Below are 23,869 nucleotides of genomic sequence, written 5' to 3'. Positions count from 1 at the left end.
GGGAGGCCAGGGCAGAGGGTGTCCCTGGGGCGCCGCGGTGGCTGTCCTGGCGTGTCCCCTCCCCTGGCACCGGAGGGGACTGTCCTGGCCTGTCCCCTCTCCGGGAGCTGCCTCCTGGCAGCCCTTGCCCTCACAGTTCAACCTCCGAGCCAGGTTTTTCCCTCTCCTCGAGGACGGAGCGGCTCCAGGTGCCCAGTTCCGAGCGGCCGAGCGGCTACATAATGATAATAATAATAATAATAATAATAATAATAATAATAATAATAATAATAATAATAATAATAATAATAAATAAAATTTAGGAGCGTTTCCCTGCGGGACAGGGGTTGTTTCCCAGCCTGGGAGGAGCCCCATGAGCATCCCCGACGCCTCCTGGGCTCCCATTCATGTCCCGGAGTGAGTGATGCCCTGAGCACCCAGAACCTGCCTGCAACACCCAAAACCTCCTCTCATTTCCCTTCCAAAATCTGCACAACCAGATGCTGATGCCCTCCTTCCACTCCTCCTCCTCCTCTGTCCCCAGCCACCCCACAGCCACCCCAGGCCAGCTCAGGGGACAGCTCTAGGGAGGGGACAGGGCTGGTCACTGCTGCTGACTCTGTTTGAGCCCCTGCTCCCCAGTCTGGCCAGTTCACCTCTCACTGGTGGCTGGAGGGTGCAGAAGGACCCCAGGCCCTGTGGTGACACAGGTGTCACTCAGTTTGTCCCACGGCAGATTTAGGGCTGGCAACAGGAACCTCAATGCCTGGGGAGCATCACAGCCCCCCTGCACTGCACCTGGGGACACAGGACCATCCCTGGTGGGGACACAGGGCCATGGCAGGGGCACAGGGCTGTCCCTGGAGGGGGCACAGGCGCCCTGTGCTGCCACCCAGGACAATCCAAGGCACAGAGCAGTGACCGAGGTGTCCGGGCTCAGCACCATGGCCAAGAACCATCCCTGGGTCCAGCCAAGCAGAAGTCCGGAGTGAGGAGGAGAGAGGAGGCAGCGGGGGCTGCTCTGAGCTCCTTGTCCCCCCCGGCTGTGGCACAGGGGGCTCACTGGTGTCACCTCATGAGGAGCTTTCCTGCCTGCACACACGAGCCACCCCTGCCTCTGCCCCAGCACTCCCCGTCCTGGAGGGTCCGGACAAAATGCGGGGAAAAGCTGTTTAATGAGGTCACCTGTGACCTGTGCCAGGTGCCTCAGGGGCAGGGGGTGACACACAGACACCCGGGGCAGTCCCTGCTGCGGGAGATGCTGCAGGACGAGGCAGATCCTGCTGCAGATCCTGGAGCCTCTGCAGACTCGGGGCTGGGTGTGCGGAGCTGCCCGGTCCCGGCTGAAGGAGGGACGGGAAATGACCCCGGGCTGCCCAAAACCTCCCTCCCCCTGTGACGGGGCAGCTTCGGAGCCGAGGCTGCTTGGTTCAGGTTTGAAACATCCCTCCATCCTTGGGAAGGAAAGGGTGGGGCAGGGAGCAGGGAAAGGCAGGCAGGGCCCTCCTGCAGGGCTGGCACCCTCTGCCAGCACCGCCAGGGATCCTGTGGGGCACTGGAGCTGTGACAGCTCCTGGAACCAAACCAGCAGCACCAATTCACTGCTAGAGCTCAGACTGGGACGGGCTGGAGGCAGTTTCCATGGATATGGACACAGTGGGGAATCAGGGGCTGCACCCCAGTGAGGGGGGCAAAGGGAGAGGATTCGTGATCCAGCAGCTCCTCGGAGCTCGCCCCTCTCCTCTCGCTGGGTGAAAATGGAGCCTTTTCCCCAGCAAGCTGCTTCCTTTCATCTCCCAGCTTTCAGCTCATCCCAGAGGGTTTTGGGAAGGGGAGGGAAGGGGGTTCTCTCTGCTCCTTTGCTTTCCCCATTTCAGCTGCAGCATCTGAGCACCAAGATGGGGACGGGCAGCGCTAAGCCCTGGAGCTGCACTCAGAGCCAGAGGCAAAGTCACCAAAAAGGTACAAAGGTTTCAGAGAGCAAGAAAACCCCTTCAGCTGGTGATGCTCCAATTCTGGCAGTGCCCTGGGAGACAAAATCTTCCAAGGAAAAACAGGAGGGACAGACTTCTGAGGCAGATCTTGAACACACTTTGGTGTCATCAAATCCCAGAGTGGCTTGGGTTGGAAGGACCTTAAAGCCCATCCCATTCCACCCCTGCCATGGCAGGGACACCTCCCACTGTCCCAGGGCGCTCCAAGTCCTGTCCAAGCTGGCTTTGTGTCCTCCTGTCCCTCCACACAACTGTGGCTGGGTGAGTGCTGCTCTCTTGGGACCAGGGCTCTTATAATCCTAAAAATCCCACCTGCCTCCACCCTCGATTTGGAGACTCAGAGGGTCCCTGTCATCCTCCAGGCTCTAAAATATCAACAAAGCAAAATGCTTTTGTCACTACAGGGGTTCCCTGCTGTCACCTCAGGGGAGCTGCAAGGGGGGGACACGGCAGGAGAAGAGGGAGCCTGGGGGATGGGGTGGGACTGGAGGTCCCTGCAGGAGCAGCCAGTGCCACCAAGGCCGGCGGAGATGGCTGAGAACACGAGCCAGGCGTGACTTTCACAGCCTCCGGAGCAGGCGCTGCCACCGCCGAGCCATCACCCGCGCGTTAAATAAAACACATTGCCAGTGAGGTCATCTAATGGCCCATTATTTCTTTATTTGAACTTTTTACCTTCACCTCTTCCTCCGTGCTGAATCAGCTCCTTGGCTTGACACTTTAATTCCTGCCCCATTTGGGAGATTGATTCGGGCTCCGGGGGGATGCTGAGCTCCCTCCGGCCCCGGGATGAGGCAGCAGGAGCCGGGATGTGCCCGGACACCCCTCGGGGTTTGGGGGGGTTTGCACAGAGCGAGGGTCCGGCCACGGCTCCCCCTCCCCGTTCAGTGCAGGGGGTTGGGATCGGGGTTCTCCCCACAAGGAGTGGAACCGGTTTCATCCCTTCCCCTCGGGTTGCTCGGCTCATCCCGGGGGCGGGAGGGTCCTGGAGGGGCACGAAGCAGCCAGAGCTGGGAGCGGCGCTGGGGAGGCTGGGCTGGGCTGCAGAGGAATCAACAGCGGCTGCAAACTGCAGGGATGAGGAATCACGGAATGGTTTGGGTTGGGCAGTGCCCGGGTTCCGAAAGGGCAAAGGGGGAACGGGCTGGGACCCCTCGGGGCTGGGAACCCTCTCACCCCCCAGCCCGTGCCCGGGAGGCACCGGTGTCACCCTGTGCCAGAGTGGTGGGGGGGGACACACCCGAGAGGCCACGCCCAACAGCAGAACAGGGCCTTGTCCCCACCACTGGCACAGAATCATGGAATGGTTTGGGTTGGAAGGGACATTAAAGCCCATCCCATCCCATCCCATCCCATCCCATCCCATCCCATCCCATCCCATCCCATCCCATCGCCAGTGACACCTTCCACCATCCCAGGCTGCTCCAAGCCCTGTCCAACCTGGCCTGGGACACTGCCAGGGATCCAGGGGCAGCCACAGCTGCTCTGGGCACCCTGTGCCAGGGCCTGCCCACCCTCCCAGGGAACAATTCCTGCCCAATATCCCATCCAGCCCTGCCCTCTGGCTGTGGAAGCCATTCCCTGTGTCCTGTCCCTCCATCCCTTGTCCCCAGTCCCTCTCCAGCTCTCCTGGAGCCCCTTTAGGCCCTGCAAGGAGCTCTCAGCTCTCCCTGGATCCTTCTCCTCTCCAGGTGAGCACCCCCAGCTCTCCCAGCCTGTCCCCAGAGCAGAGGGGCTCCAGCCCTTGGAGCATCTCCGTGGTTCCTCTGGGCTGGCTCCAGCAGCTCCACGTCCTCCTGCTGCTGTTCCCCAGGGCTGGGGCAGCTCTGCAGGTGGGGTCTCACCTGAGCGGGGCAGAGGGGCAGAATCCCCCCCTGCCCTGCTGCCCACGCTGGGGGCTCAGCCCAGCACAGGGGGGGTTTCTGGGGTCAGTGCCCATGGCCGGGGCAGGTCGAGCCTCTCACCACCAACATCCCAAATCCTTCTCCCCAGGGCTGCTCTCCATGAGTTCATCTCCCGGTCTGTGCTCAGAGCTGGGATTACCCAGACTCAGGTGCAGGACCTTGGACCTGTTGAACCCTTCTCCAGCTTGGGGAAGGATCTCCCGGGAAGCCTGCCCAGCACCTCCCCTCCACAACCCCACAACCTATATGCAGGCAGAGCAGTCCCAGACTCAGGAATGTGCATCTAGTCAACACTCTTTTATTAAAAACAATTACAAAAAGTTAACAAGCTACAATCGTTCTGTACAACCCAACCAAACCTCTGGTGCCTGGGGAGGAGACGGCAGCACTGGGCCAGGACTGGCTCTGACCACACCGATGGCATGGCTGGATATGGTTCCACTTCCCCAGGGACATCCCCTGACACAGGCAACCCCTCCACACCCCCACCCCTGGGGAAAAGAAGGGGAAATGTTGGAGGTCCCATGGCCTGGCAGGATTCCCGCCCACCCCAGTCCCAGGAGATGGGGTTGAGCCAAGCAGCTCCACAAGCAGGACACCAGCACACTGTGTTCCATGGTAGAATGCCCTGGCTTTTCCAGGGAAGGAGCTGCTGTGGGAAGGCTGGGAAGCAGGGGCTGCCTGTGGAGGAACAGGCAAGAGGCAAGAGCCAGACGTGGCTGCTCCAGGGACATTCCATCGCTGCAGCCAGGGGTGAAGATAAACGGGGGATAAACATGGGAAAGAGGCAAAGCAGGAACAAACCTTCCCTCCCCAGCTGGGAGGAACTGAACTCTTGTCTCTCCCACAGGCAGGAGCAGCACTGTTCCCTGCAGGCAGGGGGACAGGGGGACAGGCCAAGGTGTCCCAAGGCTGCTTGGGGTGGAGGCCCCAAGGCAGGAAAGGAGCAGAGCTGGATGTGGAGCACTGGGGGGGTGGCAGGGAGCTGCATCCCCTAAACGTGGGGTAAGGAATAGGCTGCCAGAGCAAACACAGATGGGCTCAGCAGTAACTGGAGTCTTTACAGCCACAGTTCTCCTGGTGGCTCCCAGAGATCCTGACAGAGAAGCCACCTCCCTGCTTCCAAGGGCAGCAGTGGGATGTGGGGCTGGAGCAGGACATCCCTGTCCTGGAACACAGCCCAACCCACGCTCCTGCCCACAGGCTGGGACAGCTGAGCAGGACATGCAGGGGACACACAGCTGTCCCCAAACCCTGAGCCCAGCAGGGGTACAAAGGAGGGAGCAGGACCTGGCTCCGACAGGAACCAAACCTCAGCAGCTCCTCTGCCCCCCTGCCCCCAGACTGAGACAGCCAGCCCATGCCAGGGACACAGGGACACAGCAGCCACCAAGGGACACAATTCCAGTGCTACCAGGGAGGGTGAAGGGTCACTGCTCTGGGAATGGGGTGCAGGTGCTCCCTGACCCCAGCTGAGAGACTCCATCCATGGGGATTGTTCCCCTCAGCTCTGCTGTCCTCAGACAGCAGCAGGGTCTGGGCAGAGGGATCCACCAGTGTCCTCCAGTCTGCCTGGCTCTGTCCCAGTCACCCCAGAGTGTGACACACCCCAGAGTGTGACAGGCACACTCAACAGCTGCTTTTGTCCAGGTGCCAGACACACAGCTGGGTCCTTCACTCTCTACACAACTCCCAATACGTAAACAAGTTGAAACGAAGGATTTTTTTCCCTATTGCTTCTGCCTGTACCAAGTCCCTGCATCAGGGACAGGCTGGTGGGGAGCCCTGCACACTGCTGAGGCCACCCTTAGGTGCAATCTTACCTGCATACCCTAAAAACCTTGTTCCCTGAACACAAGCTCACTGGGGCCCCGCTGGAAGCTGAGGGTCAGGGAAGGACAGCTGGTCCTACCCTGCAGTGATGGGATGCAGGTTCTCCCTGGCTCTGGGAGCTGTTTGTCCCTGTCCAGCCACGTGGCTCCCTGAGGTCTGTTCAAGGTGTGACTGCAAACCAGGTGCCAGCCAGCCCTCAGCAGGGAGATCACCTGGGGCACAGCAGGTGGCAATTCCCAGATCCCACCTCACTCCTCTCCCTCCAGCTGCTCAGAGCCAGCCTCCCTCTTTTGCAGTTCCACAGTGGGATTGCACCAGGGTATCTTTCCACGTGCTTGATCCTCAGCTCTTGCTTTCCACATCAGCTACACAATCCACTCACAGCTTCCTGCCCAACCTTCCTCCATCTCCCCCCTCTCCAAAAACTGCTTTGGAGTACAGAGGCAATTTAAGTTACTTTTGGGGAAAAAACCAAAAAAGTTAAGGATCTACCTTTAACTGAACCAGAAAGATCCTTCTGCACATCTCCAACCTACCTCTAACAAGCTTCTCCTAGGAACCAAGAAGTTCTGGTTGTGCTACTCAAAACCACCTTGCCAGGCCCACATGGCAGTGCTTGGACCACAGAGAATCCCTCAGGTGGAGTCTGAGGATCTGAAAGCCACCACCTGTACAGGGGGACTGCAGGTGTGAGTCCAGGAGTCCTGCTGGGATGGCTGGGGAGCAGGAACATGCTGCTGGCACGGGGGGACAGAGTGGCTGTGGGCATTTATTGCACTGCTTCTTCACAGAGGTGCAGGAGAACAGCAGAGACACAGGCGCAGTCATCGCTTCACTTTCGCATCCTCCTTGATCTTCCACACCATGAGCTCCATGCAGGCCCTGGCGTCCTCGCTGGAGTCGTGTCCTTCCACTGGGGACACAAACACGGGTGTGGCTGTGACCCCTCTGCTGCAGGGGCTGCCTGCTCAGCCCAGCACAGGGAGCACCCTGAGCCACAGCCAGGGATTTAAAGAATTCCACGGAATCACAGAATGATTTGTGGTTTATGGTTTGTTCCAGATCATCCAATACCAGCCCTGCATGGGCAGGGACACCTTCCACTGTCCCAGGCTGCTCCAATCCCAATGTCCAACCTGGCCTGGGACACTGCCAGGGATCCAGGGGCAGCCACAGCTGCTCTGGGCACCCTGTGCCAGGGCCTGCCCACCCTCCCAGGGAACAATTCCTTCCCAATATCCCGTCCAGCCCTGCCCTCTGGCAGTGGAAGCCATTCCCTGTGTCCTGTCCCTCCATGCCTTGTCCCCAGTCCCTCTCCAGCTCTCCTGGAGCCCCTTTAGGCCCTGCAAGGAGCTTTAAGGAGTCCCCAAAGCCTTCTCTTCTCCAGGCTGAACGCTCCCAATTTTAAACACTTATTTTTTTCCACTAAACCCACCCTTTTTGTTGGGCTTCAGCCTGACACCATCAGCTATGGAAAAGTTAGGAGCTTCCCCAGCAGTGTTTACAATGCGCTCAGGGAAGGTGGGAGGGAAAAGGCCTCACTTCCAACAGGAGGGTCCATCTCAGCTGGCCAGAGAGACACAGGAGGGCAGGACCCGGCCTTGACAGAGCCACCCTCAGCCTTCCCACACCACTTCCTTTGTCCCACTCAGCACAGGGAGGGAAGCAGGGAGAGCTCTGCCCTTGGAACAGGGGTCACATTGAAACGAGCTGTGACTGAGGCTCCTTACACCAGCACATTCCCAGCTACCACACACATGCAGGGGAGAAAACACCAGGAGCAAGAGGATGGGCTTGGGGAGAGCAGAGAAAGACAGGGCTGAGGGGAGCACAGGAAGGAAGTGGGGTCCCTCAGAGGTCTCACCATTGTCCTGGATGATGCGTTTGAGGTAGTCGGCCATGAGCGTGCGCAGGGCGCGCTTGTAGGGCAGCCCCAGGCGGTGGGGGAACACGATGGCTGTGTCCACTACAGTGCCATGGATCAGCTGAGGGAGGAGCACAGGAACAGGGTCATTTCCTCACTCCCACAGGGACAGGCACTCCTTGGGATCAGCCATGCTGCAGCAACCTCCTGGTCACCTCTGAGGCTCTGTGCAACGCTCTCGGCACTGCCGACCCAACCAGTCTGGCAGGAGGCTCTGCCTGCAGCCAGGATGAGTCCCCTGGCAGGGTGTGTGCACACAGCATTCCCACTGCTGTGCCAGCCACACACCTCCCCCAGAGCCCTGAAACCTCACATTCAGGGCTGATCCAGTTCGTGTAACTCAAGCAGGACAGGCCAGCCTTTAATCCTCCAGCCTGGAGAAGCTCTGGAGTTTTTCACAATTAAAAGTTTAACTGCAGAACCAGATGGCTGCACAACAGCCTCTGTGTGAGTTGTAGCAACCTTTCAAATGCTCCTCAAGATGAAGCAGCTCAGTCTAGTGAGTGGCATCCCTGCCCATGGCAGAGGATTGGAGTTGGGTAATGTTCATGGTGCCTTCCAACCAAACCATTCTGGGATTCTAAGGTGGGGACAGAAGTGGGCAGGATGTGCACAACAAAGCAGGATGTGCACACTGTTGCTACAGAGTAGGCCTGGCCTTTAGGGTGCAAACCAACCCCAAATCCTCCCATGTGTCAGCAGTGACTCAACAGGAAGTTTTTAACCAGCACCAGCTCAGCAAGGATGGAATGGGACAAGGAAATTCTATCACTGAATCATATCAGAGAGTGTTTCTAGTCAGGACATTTTAAAGGGCTTCTACTCCATCCCCTGCCATGGCAGGGACACCTTCCACTGTCCCAGGCTGCTCCAATCCCAATGTCCAACCTGGCCTGGGACACTGCCAGGGATCCAGGGGCAGCCACAGCTGCTCTGGGCACCCTGTGCCAGCCCTGCCCACCCTCCCAGGGAACAATTCCTGACCAATATCCCATCCAGCCCTGCCCTCTGGCAGTGGAAGCCATTCCCTGTGTCCTGTCCCTCCATGCCTTGTCCCCAGTCCCTCTCCAGCTCTCCTGGAGCCCCTTTAGGCCCTGCAAGGGGCTCTCAGCTCTCCCTGGAGCCTTCTCCTCTCCAGGTGAGCACCCCCAGCTCTTCCAGGCTGGCTCCAGAGCAGAGGGGCTCCAGGCCTCTAATCCAGCACCTCAGCTATGAATTGTCACCATGCTGGAGGAACTGAGGATGCTGAACAGGTCAAAGTTCTGCCCTGCACCAAGGTGCCTGGGGACAGCCAGAAGGCCCCACCTACAAAGTCCAATATCATAAGGCAGGCTGGCTTTTTTTAACACTGATTTCTTCTTCTCAGGCTAAGACAAGATTAATCCTTTGCTATCATGAACTGCATTCAGTGGGAGCTAAAGGAATGTAGATGAAGGCCATCCCATATCCTGAGCACAGGAGTGAAGTGCAGGGCCTAAGAGATAAACCTGTGTCCTGTGCCAACATGGATGACAATAAGAGAACCCCGATAATCCCCTCTTCCCCTCTGCCTCCAGGCACCAGCTCATGTTGCAGGACAACCCATAACTGCATCAGTAACAGCTGCACAACTGCCCCACAACAGCTGCACCTTAACAGAAACAACCTGCTCCACTCCTCGGAGTATAAAACTGCCAATGTTATGGATAATCTCCCCTGGGCTGCACTCAGCTCTGGCACCCTCCCAGACACACTGGTAATTACTTATGTAGATCAGGAAGACTGAGGAAACAGGATAATAAAGCTTTAAATAAAACTTGAGATGCCATCAGCACTTGGAACTTGCCACAGCCATTAGTGAGATATGGCTTTACTGCCACAGCCCTTGGCCATTCTGCTGTGACACCCCATGGCTCTGCTGGAGTGCTCTGGGCTCCTCCTCTTGGCAGCAGCTGTGGTGCTAAGAGAAAATCCAGCCTCTAAGAGGCCAAGGCAGTCATCTTGAGCTGATCTAACTGGAAATAATGTTTTTCTGATTATGATGAAGCCTCTCCAAGGCTGGGATAAAGGGTACCATGGAGAGGTAAAGTGTTTTACAGGCATTAAAAGCTCCTGATTCCAACCCAGCCCTGGGAGCTGGCAGCCACAGAGGCTTCAGCAGGAGAGCTGTGGGATAAAGAATGGCTGAGGAAAGTTCTGGCATGTGAGCACAGACTTGGCTCCTGCCTGCCACACACTCTCCTGGTGACCCAGGACAAACTCCTGGGGCCACAGTGCAGGACACACTCCGTGGCAGGACAGCAGAGGTGGCTCAGGGATGGGCACACTGGGCTGATGAGGGCCAGGCAGGAAACAGGACAGGTAAAGGGTCAAAATAACTTCATCAAAGTAACATCACAATTCTTACAAAAGCTGGTACAGAACAGAGAACAGATCTGGCAGGGGTGAGAGGCAAAAGATTTGGGATCGGTCATAAAATCATGGAATGGTTTGGGTTGGGAGAGACCTTAGAGACCATCTTGTTCCACCTTCCACTAGGCCAGGCTGCTCAGAGCCCTGGCCAGGTCTGTCACCCTGGGCAGCAGCAGCCACTAAAAGTTCAGGTGACACCATGAGTGACACACATGACCTCACTCTCTTGCACTTCCACCACAACCAGCTTCACACAGGCTCAGAGACTGGAATATTCTGAATGGGAAGGGACCCACAGGGATCATTGATCCAGCCCCTGTCCCTGCAGAGACCCCCCAACAATCCCACCCTGAGCATCCCTGAGAGCGCTGTCCAAACGCTCCTGGAGCTCTGGCAGCCTTGGGGCCGGGACCATTCCCTGGGGAGCCTGGGCAGTGCCCAGCACCCTCGGGGGGAAGAACCTTTCCCTGAGCTCCATGCCAAGCCCTGGCACAGCTCCAGCCCTTCCTGGGCTCCTGGCCCTGGTCATGAGAGTGAAAAGATCAGCACCCGCCCCTCCTCTTCCCCTATGAGGATGTTTAAGATCAGGACGAGTCTCCCCTCAAGCCAAACCAAGTACCCCCAGCTTCTCCTCATGAGGCCCCTCCAGACCCTTTCCCATCCTCACAGCTCCTCTGGACACTCTCTAAAGGATGTATGTTTTTTTTGTATTGTGGAGCCCAAAACTGCACACAGGACTTGAGGTGAGGCCACCCCACTACTGTGAACTCCTGGTCCTTGGAAATACACAGTTCCTAAATTTGAAGGAGGCACCTAACACCCCCCAGAGTGGGAAAGCACCACAGGGAGATGTGAAGGCAAGAGCCCAAGTTACCTTTAGTGCAAATAAGTCGCTTTCCAAGCTGTGCCCTATCAATATGGTGTCTGCACTGAACATGTTCAGTAGGACGGCTTGGACATCCCGCAGGGTGATGCTCGTGTTCTCCAGGTCCTCTTCTGTCACACCTGAGAACCTGCAGGGCAACAGGATACAGGTGGGGTCCTTCACCTCAAGGCCCAAAGCCCCTCAGCCCTTAGGGAGTGGTGGGCAGTGAAGTTTCAGCAAGTGCTCCCAGGCATGCCACGTTCCTGAGGGAGCACAAAGCTCTGTCCCAATGAAGAGCATCCTCCCCTGGTGTCACAGCCCTCCCCTGGTGTCACAGCCCTCCCCGGTGTCACAGCCCTTACCTGGTGTTGTAATCCACCACCTTGGAGTCTGGCTTGACAAAGGTGTCATACACCACTTTCAGCTCCGAGTTGATCACAGTTACTCTTGTCAGCTCCAGTCCTTGCTTAGTGTAGCACTGCAAGGAACAGGGCAGATGTGATGAGAGGCACCAGGCCAACCACAGTGTGGGATCTGTGGAGCCCCTCACCCGTTCTGCAGCTCCCAGAATGCAGCACATCTGGTGCAGCAGGGCCAGGTAGCAACCCTGCCCAGCCTGGGCCAGTCAGAGCCTGCCAGGGCTGCACAGCCCTCAAGCCAAACACACCAATCAATAAGAGCTCATTTACACCTCCAGCACCAATATTCAGAACAGAGAGAATGAGGTCAGGAAACAGCTTCCCTTCAGCCACTTGTGTCACACCTCAGCCAGTCCCCAAAAGCCTTGTTTTGGCTTTGGACCCACCATTTCACAGTCTAAGGCATAGATCCCAGGGTAGCCATCAGTCGTGGGCAGCTTCTCAAAAGTCTTCACAAAACCATCCAGGCTCTCCTTGCGCCCATCGTGCACGTGTTGCTGGAAGGAAAACACAGAGACACTTGGTGATGACAAGAACAAGAAGCCAGAGCCCACTCCAACAAACCTCCACTTCAACAAAAGTGGGTTTTTAATAATTTCTTCATGAGGAGTAAGTTTTGCCTACAGTGAGCCCGAGAAGTTCACAACCACAGCAAACACAGCCATGGGCAGCCCTAATTCCCAAGGCAGGTCAGGGCTGGTGGAATCATCCTGACAGCACATGGAGGAGAAGGACATCATGTGTCTGGGGACAAGGAGCTTTCCATCTGGAGTAGAATTAGTCAGGAAGGGGCACACTGAGGCCTGACACTGATGTAACTCCAGCTCCTGGTTCCTATGGCCAAGACAAGCCCAGGTGCAGGATCCCAACCCCAACATCCCTGTGTGAGCACAAGCAGCAGCTACAGGGACAGCAGACACAGCTCCAGAGCGTGGCTGTGTGTGCACCCACCCACAGCCCCTGCATTCACACCCACAGGAGCTCCAGCCCTCCAGCACCTGAGGCAATAAAAGGCATTTCCAAGCATTCTGCATGCTCCCAGCTAAAGCTCCAGGGTCAACTAGATCCAGCAGGAAAACTCAGGGAGTGATTTCACAAGTGGTTTGAGCCAGTGCATGACTGAGCTGCTGCTGTAACACAGGAACTCCCACACTCCTCCACAGCACAGATCCTGTGGTTATCCTGGAGCCTTCCTGGCAGCAGGGCTTCTAAGCTGGGTGAAGTTTAAAGGGGAAGCAGGAACAGGTAACCAAGGGCAAGGCACAACTGTGACTGCCTTTTTGCCTGCTGACATGGTTTCATCTAAAGCCAACCTGCACCACACCCAGAGGTGATGCTCTCCCTCCCTTATCCCCCAGTGGGGTTTTTTGTGGTGTTTAAGTTTTGTCTGTCCCTAAATCTCCATGTATTTGTGCACAGTCACAGCAGCCTGGGCACAGCCTCCTTCATCGTGCTCAAACCCATGGAATCCCTGAATCCTTAAGGTTGGAAAGGGCTCCCAAGATCATCAAGTCAATCCAGGACCCCCACCACGGTCACCACTAAACCACGTCCCCAGGTGCCACATCCACAGGGTTTTTGAACAATTCTAGGGATGGTGATTCCACCACTGCCCTGAGAAGCCCCTTCCAATGCCTGACCACCCTTTTTTGTGAAGAAATTTTCCCAATATCCAACCTAAAACTCCCCTGGCCCAGCCTGAGGCCGTTCCCTCTCCTCCTGTCCCTGTTCCCTGGAGCACAGCCCGACCCCCCGACTGTCCCCTCCTGTCAGGGAGTTGTGCAGAGCCACAAGGGCCCCCCTGAGCCTCCTTTTCTCCAGGTTGAGCCTCCCCAGCTTCCTCAGCTGCTCCTGGGGCTCCCCAGACCTTTCCTCAGCTCTGTTCCCTTCTCTGGACATGCTCCTGCCCTTCAATTTCCTTCTTGTCATGAGGGGCCCAAAAGTGACCCCAGGATCTGAGGTGGAGCCTCAGCAGTGCCCAGCAGGGTCCAGGGCTTCCCATAGGCCTGACCCTACAGGAATGAAACTGCTCTGGTTTGTCTCAGGATTAAAGGCTGGAGAGATGAGGAACTGAAGCCCTTGTAAAGCTGACTGGAAAGTGTGGGCAGAGAGGAAACCAAAGCAGGATTTGCATATTTTCCTGCACAGGTCACTACTGCAGGTGCAGCCAGAGCACAGGAACTGCATCATTTGGAGTTAATGAGGCAGCTGGGCCAACACTGAGGCCAATCTCTCCCTGTACCCACAGCCAGCACTGCTCAAAGGCCTCATGGATCACTGCTTCCCACTGCAAGGGGCTGCCCTTGTCCACTCTGCACCCATGGCACAGACCCTGCTGTGCTGGGGGAATGGGGAAGGCAGCTCAGCAGGCAGGGGACAGCAAACACCTCTCCTCAGCTTCAGCCCTTCCCTCCCTGAGGAACACAACACAACCGAGCAGCAAAGTGACAAAAAACCAAACCCTATTAGGTATTTTTCTCCATCAGTTGTTGTTCTGAAACTGCCCAATTCTTCCTGGCTGGGAGGAGGGCAGGGAAGTTGCTGCTGTTGTTGAGAGCAGCAGGCTCGGGTATCACAAAGAGCAGGCTCTGCAGGCTCCCTGGAGCAGCACGGCTCCCTCCTGCCATCTCCTGCCTCCCTGCCTAACTGCAGCAAACCCAGCACGGACACCCCTGGACTTGGACAGACACACTCGAGCTTTTCTAACCAGCTCCAGGATCCACTTACTCAGAGTGGTGTCTTATTACAAATATTTTCTGCTTTCAAAGCCCTTCTTCAAAACTGAGGGATTCTGTGCACCCCAATATCCCAAAAATTTCACTGCATGCTCTGATGCTGAGCAGGCTGTGGATTCAACCTTAAATCTATGAAAGGGTGCTCTGAAAACTGGGGGCTTATAAAAAAGAGGGAGAGGGACTTTTTACACTGGTATGGAGTGACAGGACAAGGGGGAATGGCTTCCCACTGCCAGAGGGCGAGGTTAGATGGGATATAGGGGAGGAATTGCTCCCTGTGAGGGTGGGGAGGCCCTGGCACAGGGTGCCCAGAGAAGGTGATTTTTTAAAAAATCCTAAATTCATGTGGAAAAGAAAGAAAAGTAACAACCTGATCCCATACAACCCCACTGTGCAGGGCAGGTTTTTAGGGTGCCCAGAAAATTCTTCTGATTGCAACAAACCTTGAATTTTGCCCAGAATTCACCTTCTACCTCTAGCTTTTGGTTCTCCCCTGTGTGGCAGCTGCTAAATATAAAAATGCCACTAAAATAAGTGACAAGGAGCGTGCCCAGAGAGCTGAGGGAAAGGCACAAGGCAAACTGGGGATGCCAGGCTGGGACACCAACCCCCCTGCAGCCTAAGGGAAAGAAGAAAGCACCTGTGTACAGTGCTCTGCTCTATCAAACTCCACATCTGAGCAGGGGTTTCATTGTTTTTTCTAGTGCTGGGCTCCCTCAAAAGAAGTTCTGTGGTATTTTGGGAGTTAGAACAGGCTCCTCGGGAAGGTTCCTCCCCTTACTATAACCAAGGACAGGTAACAAACAGAAAACCTGTCAGAAAAGATTTGTCCACCTGGAGAAAGTTACCTTAGTATGGGAATCCGGAAAGGAAAAGATGGGGAAAAGGGTTTGGCACATTATTGCAAAGGCTCTGAAACTGCTCCTTAAAAGGAAATAAATCCCTTATTTCTCATTTCTTCTGTGATTCACTAAAGAACATGAGCTTTTCTGTCCCACAAGTAGATGAGCTGGGCAGCTCAGGATAAATGAACCTAGCTCACTCCAGCCAGTTAAGTGTCAAATACTGGATTTTCCTGCCATTGCAGAGCAAAAAAATTTAAGTTGTACTTGTTTTATCCCCTTAAGGGAAGCCACTGTTCTTTTAAAGACTTAAGCAAGGATTTCCCAGCCACTGGCACTGTGAGCAGAGCACAAATGTCACTGAGAATAAAAAGGTGTTGTTCCATCACTTACTTTAGCAACCTGGCAGCCTGGTGACCCCACAGCTCCGGAGCAGCAGCTGTAGTGAGTTTCCCACCCACCTGGCACTGAAAGAGCAAGAGAAGAAGGGTCAAGGAGAGGAGTCTTGTTAACAAGAGACCTGAACTTCAGCTTTCACGTGCAGATCCCCTGGATGAGCACAACAATAACGTGCCAAACACAAGGGGAAAATAACTGTGGATTCACAAGCAGCAATCTAAAGAGTTTAAGTCTCTGGTACTCAGCCAGACAAACTCCAGAAGCCACTCGGATGCTCTGATGGAAAACCAGAGCAGAGCTCAAACTAGGTTAGTGCCTTGCTGCAAATGAATTCAACCAAGATCAGTGAACTCTCCTGGGAGTGACAGACCTCTAGTGCTCCCAGTCAGCTTTTCAAAAGGCTGATTTTTTTCAAAAAGCACAGGAAGGCTTTTTCCTTTTCTTTTCTGAACAAAGCTGAAGCAGCTCTGCTGCAGCCCCAGTGTCACACTTTGGGGAGCGCCAAGCCCAGCAGCTCTTTGTGAGGCCACTTCAGTGACAGGCACAGGAACTGTCCCCACCTGGGAGCGTGACAAGCCCCAAAATGAAGCTCAGAGCTGAGGAAGACTCTGTGTTTGGAGCTGGAGCACAGCCAGCACAGCCAATCCCCCCGGCAGGGCCGTGCCTCACCTCTCTGCTTGCGCAGCCGCCCCCAGTGATGGACACACTCCTCCTTCCTGATGCAGTTCCCCGAGGCTGAGACCATGTACTCAGTGCCACAGCGACAGCAGATCCTGCATGAAGCTTGGGGACAGGAGAGAAACAACAGCCAGGTCACTGCAAACCCCTCACCTGCTTAACCTGGCCAAAGCAAAGGAAATCACAATCACTCAAACCCCAAATGCTGTTAAATGGTGTTTTCTGTTAAAAAGGATTCCAAATGTTGTTCCAAACTCCTATAAAGGCACAGTAATCTCTCTGAAATCTGCCCCCAAACACTTCCCAGAGGCAAACACAAAGACTCTCCAGTGGCTTTGGTCCACATCAGCTGCCCCCAGTTCCATCAAGGTTTGCTGCATTGTTTCTCCATGCACAGCAAATTACGTTGGAGTCTAACAGAGTTATTTTAAGAAACAGGATAAATAAGTCATTCTTTGGACACCAGAGCTAATGAAGCCTGGTTTCCAGGGGATCTGTGCCTTGTCACTTCCAAATGACATTTTAGCTCTTCCAGGGCACAGCTTTTCTGTCAGGGTTTTCCAGCAGCTAAATCCAGGAGCACCTAGGGCAGGGCCTGGCCCAGCAAGGGGGCAGTCTGCAACTGCTCCCTCCTACCACCTCTGCTTTTCCTGCCCAAAATTTGGGGAAGGGACATGCAAAAAGCCACTGTGAAGGAGCTGTCATTCCTCTGATATCCATGCAATTCCATGAGTTTTGGTGTGAGCATTAAAGCTATTAGCACATTCCCAGCTCTGCCCAACACCAGCCCACTGGTCATGGTGGCAGCAACAGCTTTAGTTAAACAAGGTAAAATTCAAAGATCCTGCAACATCTGCAGGAAACTACAGGAATAAAACCAGGAACATGAGCTCAGGATCATATAAAGGAGGTGGCTGGTTCCCTGGAAAAAAGGGCTCTCACAAATACAGCACTTGACAGTGTTAATGCAAGAGAGCTTTTGCCCAGGTTGCTTCAGCAACCACAGGACAAATGTAGGCACAAGGTGTTAACATGGATGAGCACTTAACACACTTTAGTGAGGTCTCTCCACACAGATGCTCAGGGGAGCGTGGCAAAGCACCTCAAAAGAAATCCCCAGTCTGGGTTTTATCCCTGCTGCAGCACAGCCTGCTTTAGTCAGGGCTGAGGAACAGAAATCTTACCATGAGTTCAGAAAATTCAGAGGAGGAAAACCTGTGGGATCAAGGCTAGGTTGGACGTGGCTTGGAGCAACCCAGTCTGGTGAAAGATGCTCCAGGGGGTGGAATGAGATGGGTTTTAAAGTCTCTTCCAATTCAAACTATTTTGTGATTTTATGATCATTTTCTCCAGCTGCAAAAAGGGCTCTGGGGAACTCTGTGACCCAGCAGTGCCACAAGATCAAACAGAAAGCTCTGCAATCCAGAGCAGCACAGCAGGACCCACTGCAAAGCCAGCCTGGCCCAGAGTCAGTCCTCACCTCACCATAACAGCAGCTCACACAGACAGAGACAGAAAAAAATCCTTCCCTTGGGAGAGGGGAGGGTCACCAAGTGCAGAACTGGAACCTCTTTCCAACCTGCTCGGTTGCTGTTCTTTGGCAGCACAGAATCATGGAATTGCTAAGGTTGGAAAAGACCAACCATCAGCATTGCCACCATGGTCACCACTAAACCATGTCCCCAAGTGCCACATCCACACATTTTTTGAACATTTATGGGGACGATGATTCCACCACTGCCCTGGGCAGTCTGTTCAATGCTTCACAACCTTTTTAATGAAGAAATTTTCCTTTATATCCAATCTAAGCCTCCCCTGGTGTGGCTTCAGGCCATTTCCTTTCATCCTGTCACTTGTTACCTGGGAATTAGAAATTAGAAACCTCCCTCAGGCTCACAGCCCCACTGGGTCAAAAATAGCATTCTCAGGATGTGAAAACTGAAGAAACTCTCCATGCAGGAACGCAGCAGAATTCTGCAACCACACTCCCTGTCACAACAGGAGCAAAGGCTCCACACTGAGACTCTTAGACAACCAGAAGGGGCAGCTCCAGCTGCACCCAGCAAATCCTGCAGAAGGGAAGAGCCAGCAGAGCTTACAGTCAATCACTTTCTTCTCCTCTGCAGTGAAGAGCACAGCACGTCCAGGCTTCTCGGGGTGAGGCATTGGGTAGCCGTTCTCCTTGAGCTGCTCCTCAGTCAGCAGGTACTCCTTGAGGCGCCGGTACAGGGCAGCTCCTGCACACACACAGAGCTCAGCACAAAGCACTGCCTGCTCCCCTGCCTTCTCCTGCCTTGATAAATTGCTCCCACTACTCTGGACTTGCTTCCACTGCCTCAGCTCAGGATGGATGGGGGAATAGGTTCTGGGTGGTAATTTTTTTAATCCGGTCATTTGTGCACAAGTTGATTTTTAAACTTCTTGAACAAGGAGTATTAAGTCTGGAAAGCACAGCTGGAACAGAATTCCTCCAAAAGGCCCATCTTCAGCTTTGCTGTTACTGACAGAACCAACCCAATTTGGGATGCAAAGGACCTTGCAGATCATCCAGCTCCACCCCTGCCATGGCAGGGACACCTTCCACTGTCCCAGGCTGCTCCAATCCCAATGTCCAACCTGGCCTTGGACACTGCCAGGGATCCAGGGGCAGCCACAGCTGCTCTGGGCACCCTGTGCCAGCCCTGCCCACCCTCCCAGGGAACAATTCCTTCCCAATATCCCATCCAGCCCTGCCCTCTGGCAGTGGAAGCCATTCCCTGTGTCCTGTCACTAAATGTGAGACTTCTCCCATTTTAATGTTTAAATAAAAGAGCTGATAATTGGTAAGAAAGCCCTCAAAGGCCACACACAGCTCCCTAAAAACTTAATTATCAGAAGTTTCTTCCTGCTACTGATTTCAGGCTGCTCATTTAATTTCACAGAATAATTACAACTTCTTGTACTCTGCTCAATATCTCCTTTGGCTGCTGCACTAAACCCTTCCAATATTGCTGGGTGCCCTTTGATGTTGCTTAGCTGAGCTATACTGGCCCTTTTAAGCTTTCTCAATGTCAATTCCTTCTGCTCCATGGCCTCCCTGGCTCTTCTCTGATCTTCTCCACAATTTGCCTACATCTCTTGGCAACTAAAATACCCATAACTGATTTGAGCTCACATGAAAAATGCTCGTGGCACAACCCTTTGGCTACAATATGACCTTACTGTGACATTGGTGAAAGTGCAACTGAGCCCTGCAGAGATGGAGATTTTAAAGTTTGCCTTTTAATCTGACAGGCACATTGTAAAGAACCGCTTCAGGGCAAGAAAGTTAAAGTAAAATAATGCCCAAAGCACAAGAGGCAACTCTGAATGGTTATTGATGCTCCATCAAAGCCAGCCAGGCTGCAGCAGTGACCTCACAGCCCCAGCGAGGATGGAAGGAGGGCACTGGTCAGGGGTGCCACCATCCTCCAAGGGACTCTGCAGCTCTGTGAGGCAGCCAGGTAATAAATCCTATCAGAGAAATCCCAGCACTTCAGATCATAAAATCTTGCAATGTCCTGAGTTGGAAGGGACCCTCAGGGATGATCAGTCCAGCCCCTGTCCCTGCAGAGACCCCCCAACAATCCCACCCTGAGCATCCCTGAGAGCGCTGTCCAAACGCTCCTGGAGCTCTGGCAGCCTTGGGGCCGGGACCATTCCCTGGGGAGCCTGGGCAGTGCCCAGCACCCTCAGGGGGAAGAACCTTTCCCTGAGCTCCATGCCAAGCCCTGGCACAGCTCCAGCCCTTCCTGGGCTCCTGGCCCTGGCCCAGAGCAGAGCTCAGCCCCTGCCCCTCTGCCTCCCCTCGGGAGGAGCTGCAGCCCCCGAGGAGTCTCCCCTCAGTCTCCTCTGCTCCAGCTGAACGAGCCGAGTGCCCTCAGCTGCTCCTCAGAGCTTCCCCAGCTCCGTGTCCCTCCTTTGGACACTCTCCATCAGCTTTAAATCCTTCTGACAGTGTGGTGGCCCCACAACTCGAGGTGAATGCACCAGCCTGGTTCTGCTCCCCCTATTCAGTGTCACACCTCAGCTCCACCCTTACGAGTGACAGCCCAGCAGGAGCAGGGTCTGACCTGTCAGATCCTCGGCTCTCAGGCTCCCTGAGCGGTTCAGAGTAAAGCTGGTCTTGGCAGCAAGCTTCCCTCCCAGCACAGCTTCGTGGGACACCACCTTCTTGTTGCTTGTCTCTGCAAGAAGGGAACAGCACAGAGTCAGGTACCCAGTGGGACACTACACATGGGCAAGAGGAGAACTGTGTTTATCCCCTTGAAACCTTGTTTTGCTCCAGAAATGGATTCTTTGTGCCACATGCTGGCCCAGTATTTCCATTCCAGCACCAGAGAGAGTCCTCCAGTCACACTGTCAGCCCACTGCAATTTTAAGGGCAGCAAGGACACTTTTACAGTTCTGCTAGAAACTTGTAGCTCTCCCTGCTCACTCTGCACAGCAAACCCTTCAACTGACCAAAAGCAAGAGATGAGCCAGCACAGAAACAACTTGACCCTTTATGTGCTGTGTGAGGGCATCACCCACTCCCAGGGAACAGCTTTGATTCTGGGGCCCTGCAGACCAACCTCCCACACAGGATCTTTCAACTTCTTTCAGAAAGGAGCTTCAGAGCTCTAGAATATGCTCAGCACATCAGATAATGGCAAGAGGGGCTTTTTACTAATCATTAACTGGCAGCCCTCTCCTAAAGGCCAGCCTCCAAGTTCAGCTGCTCTGCCTAATGGCCAGGAACGTAATGAAGACAGAGGAGAGAAAAGGGAAGAGACCAGAGAAAAAAAAATTCACAAGAACAGCACAAATTGATTGTTTAATGTACCCTCTCGAGAGCCAATAATGAAATGTCTTAACCCTCTTCGTTTCTCTCTTGAAGCTTAATGTGTGTAACAGATTTCTGTGGTGATGGACGAGTCTATCACTTTGAAGGCATCATGTGAAAGTTACTCCATTAGCAGGGCTTTTCATTTGAAAGAACTTGTGCTAAAAAAAAAACCCACCCGTGTGGCATTATCTCCATTTAGGCTGAGAAAGCCAACAAAGCATTGCAGGACCTGCCTCTTGAAGGCCCATTAAAGCTTGCCAGGCTATAAAAAGCTAAACTGGAGCTGTTTGCCTTTCAGCATAATGCTGCTGAGAAATGGGTTCTGGCTTTCCAAACAAGTTTCTCTGTGCTTTGTAATGCCAGCAGGGCTCCAGCTGTTCAAGTGCAAGGTACCTACTGTTGGTGCTGCTCGGGGAGTTGGGCACGAGGCTGCGCAGCTTCTTCAGGGTGTTCACGGCCACGTTCAGGTAAATGTTGCGACTGGTGCTGCGCTCATAGGCCACCTTCTCCTCTGCCAGGGCCTGGGAACAGCACAAATCATCACCACACACCCTCCTCCCACTGCTCACAGAACCCCAGAATGATCTGGGTGGGAGGAACCTCTAAGGTCACTTTTTTCCACCTTCTGTTATCCCACGCTGTTCCAAGCCCCATCCAACCCAGCCTTGCACACTTCCAGCCACAGCTTCCATTGCTTTTGGAGAAAATAAATGTTTGGCTCTTAAAATACAGACTCCAAGTAGGACCTCCCACCCAAAAAAAAAATAAAATTGCCTGACAAGGAACTGAGTAATAAAGTAGAAATGGCACAAATATGTACTTGGTATATATACTAATATATGTACGATGTGGGGTCTTGCTCAGGTAAGTAAGAGAAAAAAAGGTAATTTTATTTTTAACAAAGTGCTGGAAAAAGAACTTTCGTGTGAAACTTTCCCAAAGAGACTAATAAAAATTTCCTAATTAGCAAAAAGTTATTTTCTTCAAACTTTAGCATATTTTAAACTGGTGTCATCCCTTCTCTTCTCCCCAGTACAAAGTCTGCTGCCACTTTGGCTTAAGGATTCCAGAGCTGCTCTTGTTCCCAGGAAGATCTAACCCTACCACGTTTTCATCAAGTAATTCTTGATTCCTGTTCTTAGAACTGCCTGGGAAAGGCTGCTTTCCCCACTTTGGTGCAGTGCAAGATATTAACTGGTAAGAAAAGGAGGTTTGGCAAATGGTGACTCCTTGGATGCAACAGGAAGTTGGGAAGGTGCAACCCCACAAAAGAAATCCTCGTGGTGTCTCCTCTGGATTGGAATACACCACACAATGTCCAACATTTACCCAATTAATGGCCAAGCTTTTCCAATAAAATGCATTACCTTCTCAATTCTGCTTTTGGAAATCCTACTATACTGTCCTTACTGCTAGAAGGCTCCTTAAAAATCTCCTTTAAAGCCTTCAGAAGCAGCAAGGAACCAATTCCCAATCAATTACATCTACCCCAAACACTTCCCTGTGCTCAACACTTTGATTCCAGGAGGTATTTTTGGCTGCACCAGAGCAAAAGGTCTTTGACCACAATGCACATTCCTCTCCTGGGGTTATTAAAGGGAGCAGGCAAGCTTTCCAAATGAAGGGAAAGATTTCCTTCTGGAAGCCCTCACTGGAATGACACTTTCTGATGCCCAGTCTGGTAAGATTTAATGCCAGTTTCCTCAACTGAACTGTTGGTGGATAGGGGAGTGTTCATGGAATAAGGGTTTGACTTGGAAGGGACCTTAAAGTTCATCCAGGTCCCACCCTCAAATTTTTGCAAGCATAAATCCAATCCAGTTTTCTGGATTTGCTACCATTTTAGAAAGTCTTGGCCAAGGCAGAGGATGTCATTCCCTGCTGAAAACTTTATTCCTGAGAAGCAGGATCTGTACAGACCTTGTCGAAGGCTTCCTGGGAGGAGGAGCAGAATTTCAGGCACTCATCAATGAAGAGATTGAGATACCTCTGACGAATGTTGGTTGGGACTTTAGCACCAAATTCTGTGGGAATAACAGGCCTCTGTAAAGTGGTGCTCTGGAGGTGAGACAGAGAGAGAGAAAGAGGCTGGTCAGGCTCTAGGAGGCTGCTCTGAGGCTCTCCCACTTCCTGTTACTAATCATGGGGTGACTTCCTTTCTGAAAATCTGCCCAAAGCCAAACTTAACACGCAGCACTTTTGGTACTAAAAATACCACTTAAGGCTTCACCACCTTCAGTGCTGGAAGTCCTTTAGAAAACAGCTGTATTTCACTCTGAAGTCAGCCAGGAGCAAGGACTCCAGGGGCATTAGTCACACACAGGCATTCCAGAGCAGGGCATGCTGACATTCCCAGTGACAGATGCAAGGTCAGGATGGCACCAAGCACCACAGGGGCCATGAACACACAGCACCAGTTAGGGGCACCACAGACAGGTTTGGTTCTCTGGCTTTGAAGAGAGAACAGGAGGTCCCTCCTGCCAGGCTGGCAGTCACTTAACCCATCCCACTGCCTGGGGAATTCCTGCAAATTGGGGGTTTTCTTCCTTTTTTAATGCCAATCATGATGTTCCTAAAAGGATTTACCCCTTCAATTTAATGGCATGTTCTTCAAATCCTGCATGTTGGACCAAGCTATGACCCAGCCCTGCAGTTTTCCATTTCACACCAGTTTATTCCCCACATCACAGCACACTTGCCTCTTTTTCAGATAGGAAAATGGACATTCATCTCTAAAACAGCCAATTGTTTTGTCAGTTTTTCTCCATCCCACCCAAGAGATATCCATAAACCAAACCATCTGCTACAATCTGCAATAAAAACAGCTCTGTGGAAGATGTGAGCTTGTTCCAAGGGGAGCAACTGGTCCTGTCTCAATGGGAAAAGTGCTCATTTTTCCTTTGATGCCTGTTCAAGGAGATTTGATCCTTTTCATTAAATATATAAACTCTCAGTCTCTAATCTGATACCCTTAAGCACCTCTGTAACTCTGCTAAATATTTTATCCTTTCAGTTATTTCTCTTATTTTTAATCAGCTTCAAGTTCTGTGTTACTATGGT

The 23,869-nt window shown here is 53.3% G+C and overlaps 1 protein-coding gene across 1 annotated transcript in view; it reads right to left on the bottom strand.

The window, feature by feature from the left end:
- Nucleotides 1-4,153: 4,153 nt before the first annotated feature.
- Nucleotides 4,154-23,869, bottom strand: part of REXO1 (RNA exonuclease 1 homolog) — a 43,868-nt gene continuing 24,152 nt past the window's right edge. The window contains exons 6-16 of the mRNA XM_014884394.2: nt 22,730-22,867; nt 21,207-21,330; nt 20,055-20,168; nt 18,063-18,200; nt 15,955-16,068; nt 15,280-15,353; nt 11,696-11,806; nt 11,253-11,368; nt 10,900-11,038; nt 7,575-7,695; nt 4,154-6,623 (exon numbers count right to left, since the gene is read on the bottom strand). Coding sequence (XP_014739880.2) covers nt 6,535-6,623; nt 7,575-7,695; nt 10,900-11,038; nt 11,253-11,368; nt 11,696-11,806; nt 15,280-15,353; nt 15,955-16,068; nt 18,063-18,200; nt 20,055-20,168; nt 21,207-21,330; nt 22,730-22,867 — 1,278 coding nt within the window. The 3' untranslated portion in view covers nt 4,154-6,534. The remainder of the gene's footprint in view (nt 6,624-7,574; nt 7,696-10,899; nt 11,039-11,252; nt 11,369-11,695; nt 11,807-15,279; nt 15,354-15,954; nt 16,069-18,062; nt 18,201-20,054; nt 20,169-21,206; nt 21,331-22,729; nt 22,868-23,869) is intronic.

Source organism: Sturnus vulgaris, chromosome 26 (assembly GCF_052056855.1).
Source record: "Sturnus vulgaris isolate bStuVul1 chromosome 26, bStuVul1.hap1, whole genome shotgun sequence".
Classification (NCBI taxonomy): domain Eukaryota; kingdom Metazoa; phylum Chordata; class Aves; order Passeriformes; family Sturnidae; genus Sturnus; species Sturnus vulgaris.
The sequence above is the reverse complement of the archived record's forward strand: the minus strand, read 5'-3'. Positions and strand labels throughout refer to the sequence as shown.